Raw genomic sequence first — 14,121 nt, forward strand, 5'->3', positions numbered from 1 at the left:
AGACGTTCAGCTGGTGCTTGTGGCTTTGCCTGGCGGCTTGTGCCGCTGGTAAACACTCAAATCCAATTAAATTTAATACGACTTACTTGCTTCTCTTCACTGCCCGACGACTGTCGTATGAGTTGCGCTCTTGTTTGGCATTTGCTTTGGCTGCTTTTCGTTGATTCTCTGATTCCCTGGTTTTTCATTCGCATTTTATTTGTTTTAATTTTTCAGCAAGCATTGTTTTTCCCCTTGTTGTTCTTGTTGTTGTTGTCGTGCTCTCTTTTTTTTAATGTTATTACTGCCGCAGTGGCAGCCGCTTTTGTTCGGGTTTACCTGCAATCCTCTGGCTTGGGCTTGGCTTAATTAAAGCTTAATTTCTCAAATAACATTTGCCGCTACAAATGAGTTCAAACAAGCTAATTGAGTTTTGTGTCGTGTGTGCGCAGGAAAAGCGTGTGTGTGTGTGTGTGTTGACTGTTCAATAAATCCAAATGAAAAGCGTCCGCAATTAAAATGTATCTGTAGCTTGTGTGCAATGCTTAATTTATGCCGTGTGTTTGTGTTTGACTATATGCAGACACTGTAACATGCTGCTGCTTAGATTTATGCAACGCCTGAAGTGGTGGAGTCTGCGAAAAATGTGTCATATGCAAAAGAGGCAAAACTGCAAGTAAGTGTGTTTCATTTTGTAGCTGCAAGCCAACAAACGATTGAATCCTTGCTACACAACTCATAAATTTCCCAAAGGAAGCTTGTTCGATTTAGAGAAACAAGTTTTGCTTACAAAAGCTTAACGCTTAAAGTGGAGTCGGAGCTAGTTTTTTACTAGTAAAATCCTACATTAGAAACGATTAGTTCAAATGAATCGATGCAGGAATAACATTTAATAAAAACTAATGAAAGATAAGAAATTGACTTTGACATTAATCATCGTTTTAACATTAAATTCGAAAATCATCATTATGACTAAAATAAAAAGAAACAAATTTGTCATTCAGTATTAAATATTCAGTATATTAGAAAATGTTATGTATATAGGTAAATAAAAAAACACGAAATAAATACAATCCATAATCGTGTATTGATATATTTGAATAATAATTGTCCAATTAAATATAATATTTAATAAATAAAAAAGATAAATAATTCAATTTAATATCAAATATAAACAGCGAAATATTGCATGATAAAGTTGTAAGAAATATTAATTAATTAAATAAATTGAAAATATGAATACTTAGAAAATTCACTGAAATGTTTCTCATTTGTTTAAATTTGTCTAAGTGAACTGCCACACTTTTCGATTTTAGTACTCTACTCTACTCTCTACTTTTCGCATCAATTAATAAATAAATTTGTACGAAAATCCAAATCCAAAGACGAGCTAACAATTAAGAAAATTGGCCACAGTCAGCTGCTTTTAATTAGCCATTCGAGTGGCCTCAACTGTTATGTTAGCTATGTGGCAACAAATACTTGCTCGTAATAGACGTAGATTGTAAATATTTGACACCCGCCGCACTCAACCCCATCGAAAGCCCGCCAAGGTGTTGCTATTGTTGTGGCCTTAAGCCAACAACAATACATAATACTCGACTCAATTTACAAGTTTGGCTGGCGCTGAGTTGGCGTCCCCCTGACTCAACCCCTTTGGCGAGAGAGTTCTTCAATTACTTTTTGCACGATTTGATTTTACATTTAACGATTTTTCGCACTTAATTAGAAGCCAGTGTCGATGTCAGCGGCAGATCTGCGCACTGCCAGCTCAGCCATGATTTGATTAAATGTGAAGATGAATTTTAATTAAAATCTTCGCCCACCTTCCCCGCCTCCCGCATTATGTTGTGGCCTTTGCTTTTTTGACACTCAACTTGCGACTGGTCTCCACTTCCTCTGCTCCCCCTTTGAAAAAAGGGGTTTTGGCTCTTAATAGAGCAATAAAGCCGCAAGTTCATGGCAAGCCAAGGATAGCCGAGTCCTTTTATGTGGGCTTAGTCATTGTCGACATTTAATTTATGCAAAATGGAAATTAAAGAGCGATGCCGCAAAACTTTTCCAAATGTTTTCCCTCGAATATTTATGCAAATGACGTGTCTAATGAATTTTTCGGAAACTACTTACAAGTCATTTTGCCCATTCGCTGCTATCAATTTCAATTAAAGCCAAGAATGACTTAAAGCCAAACAACGCAGTTCTGAGTCAACGCCAAGTTCCCCTACTCCATCAAAATGTTTAGTAAATAATTTTGCATAATTCACAGCAAATTGCAAACAATGCCGCTTTATCTTTTGTCAATGGAAAAAGCACTGTAAACGGGGAACTTTTATCCAAAGTTTTCCAAATACCAAAAACCAAAAAGAAAATGCAAAAAAAAAGTAGTACACAAAAAGCAGCAATACAGTCCAATGTCCACACACACTAACACACACACACACATGACAGTCACGTGTACTTCGCATTGCTGTTGGAAGTATCTATGATGAACTAAAGGATACTCCTTAAATCTCCTTAAATAAATCAAGATAAATAAAAAGCCATGATTTAACCTAATTTAATTTCATATTTAAAACTTATTTCGTATAAATTTAGATTATAAGCATAAGTTTATTTTGTTTCTTATTTTGTATATTAACTTAGTTTGTTTTCCTTTCTTTTTGTGTAGTATAATTTTAAGCTATCTAGTCAAAACTAAAATATATTGAGTTAATTGTTTGCTTTTGTTGTAAGCAACTTGTTCCTCTGAAATCTAATTTAACATTTTCTGGTCCTAACATTGTTGTCTTAATTTTCTACAATCTGCTTGAAAAAGTACAAGTTTGCCTGAACTCATTTCATTCTATTATAGATAAAAGCATTCTAAAAAATAAATACATAGATTATTCTAAAATTAAAAATCCTTTTTATCTATTTACAATAAGAATGTCAAAAAAATTTCCTATTTAAGTTTTGTGGTTTTTTTTCTATTATGTAACAAGTTCATTCCAATTTTCTTTGCCATAATTTTAAACACCACAAATAGCAATTACAGGGTATGAAAAGTTTGCCGCACTGTGGCTTAGTTATGGGCCAGGGGGTGTGTTCGGCTAGAGAGGTCCATTGCCTGTCGCATCCAATGGGCCATTCAAAATTACGAGCCAACAGTTTCCGCAGTGTTTTTTTGTCATTTCCATGCGCTCATTGTCAGTTTCAAGTAAGCAACTTTTTCTCTCTATTTCTCTTATTGTTGTCGCGCTGTCTGTGCAGTTTGTTGATGTGGTTGTTATTGTTGTTCTGGTTGTTGTTTTTTGTGCAGCAGCCGCCAAAAAGTTGTTGACCAAAACTGCCTACAAATGCAGACAAATATGGCCCAACGCATGAAATGCAATAAATTTTCAAATATATATTTTCACTGTGCTGCCCAAAATAGCAAAAAGACGTAAGCAAAAAAGTTTTATTTTGATTATTTTAACTACTCTTTTGAAGTATTGGGAATGTCAATTTTGTAGGCATTATGAAAGTACGTATTTATTTTTTTTTTTTTGTATTAAAACTTTTTTTTCAATTTATATTTTTATTGAATTTTTAAATAAATATTTTTCATCAAAGTATTGTAACTTTTTGTTTAATTGGTTTTCTTTTTTCTGATATAAATATGAATATTAAAACTATACTCTTAAATGTAAAAGAAATATGTACATTTAATGTTATATTCGTTTCCGAAAACTGTCTCTTGATTATGCTCTCATTATTACTATCTCCTCTCTTTTGTGAGACTCTGTACTTTCGAATGAATAAATTAGAGAGATAGAATTAGTGTTGAACGAAGAGTTAACTATATCAGACGCTTGTAAAACATAAAAATATTTCACAAAAGATTTAAATTTCTATTCAACATACTTTAAAATACATATTCTCGAAAACTTTCTTGTTCTACTGTAAAAAATTGAAGATTACAAACAATTCGGCTATACCCAGTTTTAATTTTCTTCACTTTTGTTGACTGCGAACGCGTGTTCGGGCTTTCCATAGTTTTGAATGGCAGAGTTGCTTCTACATTTTTTTTTTTTAGTTATTGTCAGGGTGCAGTGCAAGTCAGCAAGTGAAATCGAGCAACTGATAAAGCTTCACTCTGCACACAATCAAAACTGAAACTGACTAAAGACAGTATAAATCAAAACGGTTATGGCGCAAGCCGAGTGACAAATTTACGAGCGACTCAAATAAAAATTGGAAACAAGAATAGAAGAAGACTATCGCAGACACAGTCTGAGAGGCTCGTGATTCTTCAAAGACATATTGTGCTGATCTAATCGGAATTGCACAAATCGAAAATGACAATAAAGAATGTTTTCGATGTGTGCAGAAATACTATACTATAAATGATGAATGAAGTTGTCATGATGAAATTTTTAATAAAAATATGACTAGCTTTAGAACCAAAATTCCAATCCTTTTTTTAATTTTATATTTTCTATAGTATACGATAAAAGTTGAATGAAGTTGTCATTATGAAATTTTTAATAAAAATATGACTAGCTTTAGTACACAAGTACCAATCGTACTTTTAATTTTTAATTTATATTCTCACACATATTAAATGCCCAACACTATAAAAACTTTAAGGAAGTTTCTCCTTATACTCTGCAAGTCTCCAATTTGATGATGTCATTGTGGTATTTCCCTCTTAATCATCAGCACTTTGAATAGATGTCTGCTACTATATATAGATATAACACAGTCAATACTCGAGAATGAGAACTCCATTTATAAGTAATAATAAAGTAAATTAGAACCCAATAAATCAATTTTCTATTTAAAATAAATTTCAAGAATAAAAATACCATTTAAAGTAGTAAGCAATTGATGGAAAATTAAAGGTATCTTCACAATCAAGTTCCATTTTCCGAATACCAACCGTAATACGTATCAAGCGTTTTAATTTGTAATGTCTCGAGTTGAATCTACGATCGAGTCACATAATAAATTTTGAGAGATTTTCCAAAGAATTAAATCAAAAACTTTGACATAACACAAACAAAACTGTTTGCAGTTGATAAGACTGATAAGATTTTTCTGATCACATTCTGTATCAATTCGAAAGCGTTGCTGACATTACGCATACGTCAAGTGGTGCACACTCCAGCTGGTATAAAAGGAAGCTCCGTGTGATTGTACAATTTAATAGACGCTCTGAGCCAGAACCCAACGGATCGAAGCGTTGTTATCACAAAATGCTGCTGAAATCGTGCTTGTTGCTGCTACTGTGCGGCGTTGTGGCGCTGTCTGCCACCAACTACGATGGGTGAGTAGAGAATAAATATAGCATTTGTCATCAGCTACTGAGTCAACTAATGTCCTCAATTTAGCTACAAGATCTATGATGTGAATGCACGTAACAACTTTGAGAAGCAGCTGATGTTGCGTCTGTCTCAAAATGAAGAATACGATTTCTTTGATCTGCCACGTGAAGCTGATGCTGCCACACGTATCATGGTGCAGCCCAAGGATCAGTCCAGCTTCGAGGATATGCTGAGCCATTTCAATTTGGATTACACGATTGTCGATGAGAACTTTGGCGCCACTCTTGAGAAGGAGCAGCTGGAGAATCAGAGCCAACGTCTGATGACCGCACGTTCCACCTCACGCAGCGTTGGCTTCACTGCCTTCCACCGTTTTGCCGAGATCAATGCCTATTTGGATGAGCTGGCTAAGGCCTATCCCAGCCGTGTGTCCGTCCAGACTGTGGGCAAGTCCTACGAGGGTCGCTATCTGAAGACTATCACCATCACCAACGGTGATGGCAAGACTGGCAAGAATGTCGTCTTCTTGGATGCTGGTATTCATGCTCGTGAATGGATCGCTCATGCTGGTGCTCTGTATGTCATCCACCAGCTGGCCGAAAACTTTGCTGCCAACGCTGATCTGTTGAAGAACTACGATTGGGTCATTTTGCCAGTGGTCAATCCCGATGGCTATGAATACACTCACTCCACAACTCGCTTGTGGCGCAAGACTCGCAAGCCAGCTGGCACTTGCTCTGGCACCGATGCCAATCGCAACTTTGACTTCCACTGGGGTGAGGTTGGTGCCTCCTCTTCTTCCTGCGCCGATACTTTCAAGGGTGTCACTGCCTTCTCTGAGCCCGAAACGCAAATTGTGCGCGATTTGCTGCTCGGCTTGACAGGCCGCGGCAAGTTCTATCTGACTCTGCACTCTTATGGCAATTATCTGCTCTATCCATGGGGCTGGACTTCGTGAGTAACCCAATCAAAGGCAAATGATTCAATACGTATACTTAATTTCGTATTCTTATTCACTTTGTTAGTGCTCTGCCCAGCGACTGGAAAATCATCGATGAGGTGGCTCAAGCAGGTGCTGATGCCATCAGAAGCTCGACTGGCACCAGATACTCTGTGGGCAGCTCCACGAATGTGTTGTACGCTGCCGCTGGCGGTAGTGATGATTATGCCTTTGGTGTTGCCGGTTTCCCCATCTCCATCACCATGGAATTGCCTGCTGGTGGCACTGGCTTCAATCCCACAACTGCTCAGATTCTGCCCTTCGTCACCGAGACCTGGACTGGTATTCGTGCCATGGCCCTGAAGGTCATTGACAAGTACTAAACAGAACTGTTTGCAAATAAAATACAACATATTTTATACACATCGAAGCACACACTCGTCGTCTTGCATTCCACATTTCTGTTTCACTCGATAGCGATAAGTGTGTCCCATGGAGTTGTCTACTGAATGGTTGACATGACATACTTTGCTCTGATCCAATTGCGTTCAAATGCCTGCTGTGCAGTGTCTGCACTTCAAATTATCGCCAGCTATTTACTTCGCTTTTAAATGGGAAACAATGGCATTTTTTCAGGTTAAGCAGCTTATTTTATAATAGGGATGAGCGCATTGCAAATACTTTCGATACATTAAAAGCGCTGAGTCAGCTGATCTATAGTATATTTGTTCTATATATTCTTCAGTGTGAGCTAGCTTCCAGTAAATCAAAAGTTAAATTAATACTAAGGTAAGAGTTCATATTTAACAATTATTTTTATATTCTTATTACTAGTTCTTCACATTTCTAATAAATAATTTAAAAAAAATACCATTCCATATCATTTATATTTCCTAAACACTTTGTTTCGACTGACTGCAATCAGAACTAAGTCTGGAATATTTTGTACTCTATGGTAGAACTGTATAAAACACATTTACAACATATTTTATACCATAGCCGCCGGTATATCTAACAGTTTTGCGGTATATAAGTTTGGTATAATTTAATAATAATACCGCACTGTTTTGCTTTTATTTAAAATTGATAGCGGGTATCTCACAGTAATTCAGTACGACTTATAATTATTTTTAATTTTTTCATTTACTACAAAATAAATATATTATGTTAATATTTAAAACGAATATTAGTTATAATACAGTACTGTCTTTTAATGGATATTTTTGTATGACCTTGCGAGCCATTGCCTCGATGCCCACCCAAGCCTCCTTAACTAATCTATCAATATCCGAAGCAGGTGGATCAAATTTGTTAGCACCACCTGGTGGTAGCTCCATGGTGAATGATATAGGAAATCCAGCATTGAAAGCATAATCATCACTAGCTCCAGCTATGGGATAAATCGAACTTCCGGAGCAGCCAACTTTATAACGCGTGCCAGTTGCCTCCATTATAGCATTAGCACCAGCGCGAGCAACTTCCTCAAGATCTCGCCAAGTCACAGGCAAAGCACTGTAGGAAATTTCATAAGAATTGAATATATTTTAATGTCAGTTGTTCACTTACTTTGTGTAGCCATATGGATAAAGTATATATTGGCCATAGGAATGCAATGTCAGATACATTTTGCCGCGACCCGCTAGACTCTGAATCAAGTCACGCACCACAATTGTTTCTGGCTCAGAGAATGCTTTCGGTCCGGGATATATGGTACTACAAGGATCCCAGTAAGCGCCAGTTTCATTCCAATGAAAATCAAAATTGCGATTGCCATCGGTGCCAATACAACTCTCGTTAATCGGCTGACGAGTCTTGCGCCAAAATCTGTTGTCCGCTGATAACTGAGTGAACTCATAACCATCGGGATTAACCACAGGCAGAATGACCCAATCATAATCCTGCAGCAATTGAGCATGTTTCTGATAGTTATTCGACAGTTCACCGATGGCATAAAGTACAGCGGCATGAGCAATCCACTCACGAGCATGTATTCCTCCATCCATAAGGATAACATTCTTTTTGGCTCGTCCATCTCCATTGGTAATCCTTATTGTCTTCATCGTGCGACCCTCGTAACTCTTTCCTACAGTCTTAACAAAGACACGACTTGGATACTGCTGAGCCAGATCCTCGATATACCGATTGATCTCATCAAAAGTGTAATATCTATCAGTACCAGCATGTCCTTTATAGGGATATAGATTGGTAAGATTGCGATTCGTTTCAAAAGCATTACTTAAATCCAAGCCCACATCGTGATTGAGAACTCTATGTTCCCATTGATTATTCTCCAACAAATGCAAAAATTCAGCTTGAGCCTCTGGATGAACCATTACAATAGTTCCTCTGCCAGACAACAACACATATTGGGATTCATTCTTCACCATTCTATACAAATCTAAGGCTGAAGAATGTATCTTGGAAGTTAATTCATAGACTTTAAAGCTGCATAAAGTATAAAATCAGCAAAATTGTATAAAAATAAATTATTGCTTTTTTAATACTTACCCATCATAGATACATCCTTTTACTTCAGTTTGCGCTATGAACAGACTGCACATAGCGTACCACAATAATTTCATCTTGACTCGTTGACAACTTGTTTAAAACTACGGAACTACACATTTTCAAGCGCATTTAAGTACAATCTTTATCAACAACAAAATGAAAGTGTTCAACGCAGTTAAGTTGAATTCTGCGCACATTTGCGAAGAATGTAGGAATAGAATAACCAGCCAATGACACATATGTATAACAATCCAGTTTTCCAGAAGTTATAAAGAAAATAGTAGCTCGCAAGTATTCTATAAAATTACAGCTGTTGAAATTGTACAGTTGTTGTTCAATTTGTGATCAAAGTATCTAATGCACTCTATATTACATTATTTTAAAAGTTTAAAAAATGTAAAATAAAACCAGCTGTGTATTTACTTTGTATCAGTCAATCAATGTTCAGCAAGCAAGTTCATTTGTTATATTCAAATTAACATCTATGTAAAGCCTTCACGATAAATATTTCGGGGCCTTTATTTATCATCCTTAACTTACAATTACTTTTTTTTTTGAAAACAAACAAATATTTTGTTGTTCTCTTAGTCGAGTTAAAAGATTCTTTGAAGTATCTTATAGTCAAGCAAGCTCAATGAGGAAATTCTCACATATTTTAGTCAAGAGCTAGAAATCCAAAGATGGTTTCTTATATTCAGAATGTAGATGAAGCTTTAGCCAACGTTTGGGAACCCCTCCAATAAATTAAGAATATTCACATTTAGCTAAGTATTATTTACCAAATAAGAAAGCTACAGTCGAGTGTGCTCGACTGCGAGATACTCACTACCCATTTTTAATAATAGCAAAATAGTGCGATATTTATTTTAAAATATGTCAAATTAATATACGGTAAAAATACTAAAAATTTACCAAGTGCTATATTTGTTATAATGATATAGTACTAAATTCAAAATATAATATATAGTGCAAAATATACTAGATTGTTTGTCAAATCAACTAAAACCCATTATAAGTAGGCGTTTTTGCCCATACAATAGTATTTCTTATATAACTCCTTCAATTTTTATCCAATCGCAATCAAATTTTCGGGAATTATAAAAAATATACAAATTTATAGGTAGCAGGTATAAAACCAACAACACTTTTGCTCTTCGATTTTCACACACATTATTGAAGTTAGAAAAAAAAAACCCTTGGGATTATCTGAGAGTTTAGACCGTCTGCACTTAAGCATTTTAACACATTTTATTTTCAAATAATTCAATTTCTTCTAGCACCCGAACCGGCATTAAGGGGATATTTTTCGACAACTTTGCGGCCCATTGCCTCGATGCCGATCCAAGTCTCCTTAACCAATCTATCAATATCTGATGCAGGTGGATCAAATCCTGTGCCACCTGCTGGCAGCTCCATGGTGAATGATATGGGAAAACCGGCATTAAAAGCGTAATCATCACTAGCGCCAGCTGCTGCATACAATAAGGCCGTTGAGCCACCTACAGCGTAAACTGTGCCAGTTGCCGCTTGGATGGCATCGGCACCAGCGCGTCCAACTTCATCAAGATTCGGCCAAGTGTCTGGCAATGCGCTACAATAAATAATTTGAATTTAAATAACATCTTTCTTCTTCTACTATATTTCGACTCACTCAACATAGCCCCAAGGATGGAGTAGATAGTTGCCATAGGAATGTATTGTGAGATACATTTTGCCACGGGCTGCCAGTTCGTGAATGAGATCACGCACCACAACTGCTTCGGGTTCGGAGAATGCCTTTGGTCCGGCATAGGTTTCTGCACAAGGATTTGAAGAGGCGCCTGTTTCATTCCAATGGAAGTCAAAGTTGCGATTGGGATCGGTGCCAATGCAAGTGTCGCTACTTGGTTGACGAGTCTTGCGCCAAAATCGAGTATCAGCCGAAAGATGAGTATAAACGTAACCATCGGCATTGACCACGGGCAGCACGACCCAATCGTAATCCAGCAACAGTTGAGCATACTCCTCGTAATTCTCAACCAGCTCACCGATGGCATAAACAACCGAAGCATGTGCAATCCATTCGCGAGCATGGAAGCCGCCATCCATAAGGATAACATTTTTATTAGCACGTCCATCTCCATTTGTTATCCTTATTGTCTTCAGCCAACGACCTTCGTAACTCTTGCCCACAGTCTTAACGAAAACACGACTGGGATACTGCTGAGCCAGATCGTCGAGATACTGATTGATTTCATCATGAGTGTAAAATCTCTCAGTGCCCAAACGTCCCTGATAAGGAAACCAGTTGCGCAGATTGCGATTCATTTCAAACTCACGTCGCAGCGTCAAACCCACATCGCGATTTACGATCTTATAGTTCAGAGTGTGTTCATCCAACAGTTCTACAAATTCTGGCTGCGCATCTGGATGCACCATAACATGAGCACTAGCTCCATTGTTCGAGAAGAGCTCATAGTATGACTCATTCTTAACCAACTCGGCCAAAACTAAGTCTGCAGAGCGCCCCTTTGCAGACAGCTCGTAGACTTTAAATCTAGTTGATTAAAAATTGATAAATGAGTTCAATAAATTCAAGTGAAATATTCATCCATACTCACCCATCGTAGACACTTCCTTTGCCTTGAGATTGTGCTATGAGCAGACTGCACAACGTGAACAAAAACAATCGCATCTTGACTCGTCGACAAGTGGGAAAGTACTGAGAGGTCTATAGAAATTCCCAAGCCTATGATTTCTAATCAAAATATGTTATCATCGGCGAAATAACGGCATGTTTAGCAACCCACTCCAATTAATCAATAAATTGCTTGTAAAATCATTTAAAAATCGTTGATAGTTGCAGAGAGTGACGTTTAAAAGAGTATTTTGGTCATTTTCTAGGTGAAATTTTATCAAAACTTTGTATAAGATAAATGATAAACAGTTATAATTATAATTAACAAGCAATACACTGATAATAATCTGTAGTTACCTGTTGTAAAATAATATAATACGAGGTGTGATAACAGAAAGGTTAGAAACTCTTAAGGTTTCTTAAGAGCATTATTTGCACTGCACTATTTAACAAATACACAAAACAAATAATAAAATTTTAATTATTATTTAAGTTGAACTTGAATTGTTATATTTCCCAAATATTAGTATCTATTCTATTTATAAAATATATTTTTTCTTAATTTAATTTATCAATCAGTATTGTTTACACTGCACTATAAAATTAATTGCAATAAAATATTTTTTTTGTAGTAGAATTGATTGGTTTAGCTCCTCAAGTATCCTTATATAATACTGTATTTTTAGAATGAATTATATTGTTTTTCTTTTTAATGTGTGTGCTCATAAATAATTCTGTTCTTCCAAAAAAAAAAGCATTGTATAATCGCGACTAATATGTTTGAAGACTGATGTTTAAAAATGTCTTGTCATAAATCCCATTGCATTTATCATTTTAGAAAACCCAATTCGCAATTTATAAATTTAGGTTTACTTTGTGCTGCTAAATATAAAATAATTTATGGAACATACAACTCATGTTTAACCTAAAATAACACCTGCACTTTTTTAGTTCTGTTAAAGAGTACAAAATTTAATGGCAATAATTACTAATCTAACAATAACAATGCCTAAAAATCTAATGTCCGATAAGCTGCAACTATTTTCTCACCATAATTGAGTCCAATTAAAAGTTCTACACTTAATAAGTTGGTCAACAAATCGTAACACAAGCACATAATCTGAGATAAAATATCACACTTGGCAATCTAATCTGTAATGCTCTCTAACATGTTTACCGGTAAATCTTAAGAGAACAAAACTGCTAAGAGAAATACTTTCAGCTCTTTAAAGAGACTTTTAATAAATGCAAAAGAAAATAATAGTATAAAATATATTTGAAATACTGCCTACTCTTAAGGCTCTGACTTAAGAGAAGTGTATTTATTAAACTAGCATTACACAGATTGACAGATTTTTAGAACAACTCAATGAGCTTTTCAGCCATGGCACGAACACCAATCCAGGTTTCGGTAACATACTCATTGATGCTGCTGGCTGGTGGATCGAATCCGGTGACGCCACCGCCACTGAGCTCCATGGTGATGGAGATATTGAAGCCAGCATAGAAGGCATAATCATCGCTAGCGCCAGCTGCAATGTAAAGAACATTGGTGGAGCTGCCGACGGTGTAAACGGTTCCAGTGGCTTCTTTGATGGCATCGCCACCAGCACTTGCTACAGCATCCAGCTGATCAACAGTGTCGGGCAAATCACTAAAAAGGCAGTATATTAATATACTAAAAATCAATCAATTAATTTGCAATGCATTTCCTACCTTGTCCAGCCCCAAGGGTACAACAAGTAGTTGCCATATGAGTGCATGGTCAGATACATAATTCCACGATCCGCCAGCGAATGCATCAGATCCCGAACCACAATTGTCTCGGGCTCAGAGAAGGCTGAAGGTCCAGCGTATGTGTCCATGCAGGGATTGGATGAGGCGCCCTCCTCATTCCAATGGAAGTCGAAATTACGATTGGGATCAGCGCCATAGCAAGTCTGAGTCAGGAATCTGTAAGGCTGACGCGTTTTGCGGAAAATACGGGCATAAGTGCCAGTCTGAGTGTGCTCATAACCATCGGGATTAACCACAGGCAAAACAACCCAATCGTAGTCCTTCAGCAGATATTCGTTCTCAGCGAACTCCTCCACCAACTGTTCGATAATGTAGAGCACAGCTGCCGGGGAGATCCATTCACGGGCATGGAAACCGCCATCCAAGAAAACAACCTTCTTGTTAGCTCGTCCATCGCCATTGGTGATCGTAATGGTCTTCATTTCACGACGCTCGTACGACCAACCGACAGTCTTGACCAGAACACGCGTTGGATATCTGGCAGCCAGATCATCGATGTAGTTGTTGATCTCCCCATGCGAGTAATAACGATCTGTGGCCAGACGTCCTTTACCTGTGATTGGCAGCAGGCGACGTTGCATTTGACGCTGTGCAAACTCCTCAGCAATTGTGGCACCCAAATTGCCATTAAGCAGACGATAATTCAGCTGTTCAGCTGCGAGCAGAGCCTCAAAGCTCTCCAACTGCTGGGGACTTACAACCAGGCGAGCGGGATGACCCAAGGCACGACCCAAGCTGAAGAAGTCGTAACCCTCTTGGCTCAATCGCTGCAAGATTTCGCTTTGTGCAACAGTTGCAGGAGTGACCTCATAGATGCGATAGCTGCAAGTGAGACAAGTTGTTGCTCCATCGCATTTCTTTTAATCCTTTCGAGTACTTACCCCTGATAGTCCGCATCGGCAGCCACTAAGGCCAAGCCCAGCAGCAGCGTTAACCAGCCAAGACCTGACATTTCTAACTTATAGACACACGCGCCCTTAGTTCTAGCCACTTAA

At 37.4% G+C, this 14,121-nt stretch overlaps 3 protein-coding genes across 4 annotated transcripts; 1 reads left to right on the forward strand and 2 right to left on the reverse strand.

The window, feature by feature from the left end:
- The first annotated feature begins 557 nt into the window (after positions 1–557).
- On the forward strand, positions 558–6,634 carry LOC117571412 (carboxypeptidase B). Of its 2 annotated transcripts, none has more exons than XM_034253550.2 (4): positions 558–655; positions 5,066–5,266; positions 5,331–6,218; positions 6,290–6,634. In XM_034253550.2, the coding sequence occupies exons 1-4, from the start codon at positions 573–575 to the stop codon at positions 6,585–6,587; spliced, it is 1,470 nt and encodes a 489-aa protein (XP_034109441.1). In that variant the 5' UTR covers positions 558–572; the 3' UTR covers positions 6,588–6,634. The 2 variants fall into 2 exon arrangements, with proteins under 2 accessions (XP_034109441.1, XP_034109442.1); XM_034253551.2 differs by lacking the exon at positions 558–655 and adding an exon at positions 3,441–3,466.
- A 600-nt stretch (positions 6,635–7,234) lies between these two features.
- On the reverse strand, positions 7,235–8,828 carry LOC117571419 (carboxypeptidase B-like). Its single transcript, XM_034253559.2, has 3 exons — positions 8,713–8,828; positions 7,771–8,649; positions 7,235–7,716 (listed from the first exon to the last, which is right to left on the reverse strand). The coding sequence occupies exons 1-3, from the start codon at positions 8,784–8,786 to the stop codon at positions 7,395–7,397; spliced, it is 1,275 nt and encodes a 424-aa protein (XP_034109450.1). The 5' UTR covers positions 8,787–8,828; the 3' UTR covers positions 7,235–7,394.
- A 765-nt stretch (positions 8,829–9,593) lies between these two features.
- LOC117572446 (uncharacterized) lies at positions 9,594–14,118 on the reverse strand. The gene is made up of 6 exons (XM_052003580.1): positions 14,008–14,118; positions 13,046–13,948; positions 12,689–12,983; positions 11,313–11,422; positions 10,364–11,248; positions 9,594–10,303 (listed from the first exon to the last, which is right to left on the reverse strand). The coding sequence occupies exons 1-6, from the start codon at positions 14,076–14,078 to the stop codon at positions 9,976–9,978; spliced, it is 2,592 nt and encodes an 863-aa protein (XP_051859540.1). The 5' UTR covers positions 14,079–14,118; the 3' UTR covers positions 9,594–9,975.
- Positions 14,119–14,121: the final 3 nt, after the last annotated feature.

The sequence above is a fragment of the Drosophila albomicans genome, chromosome 3, assembly GCF_009650485.2.
Source record: "Drosophila albomicans strain 15112-1751.03 chromosome 3, ASM965048v2, whole genome shotgun sequence".
In the NCBI taxonomy this organism is placed as follows: domain Eukaryota; kingdom Metazoa; phylum Arthropoda; class Insecta; order Diptera; family Drosophilidae; genus Drosophila; species Drosophila albomicans.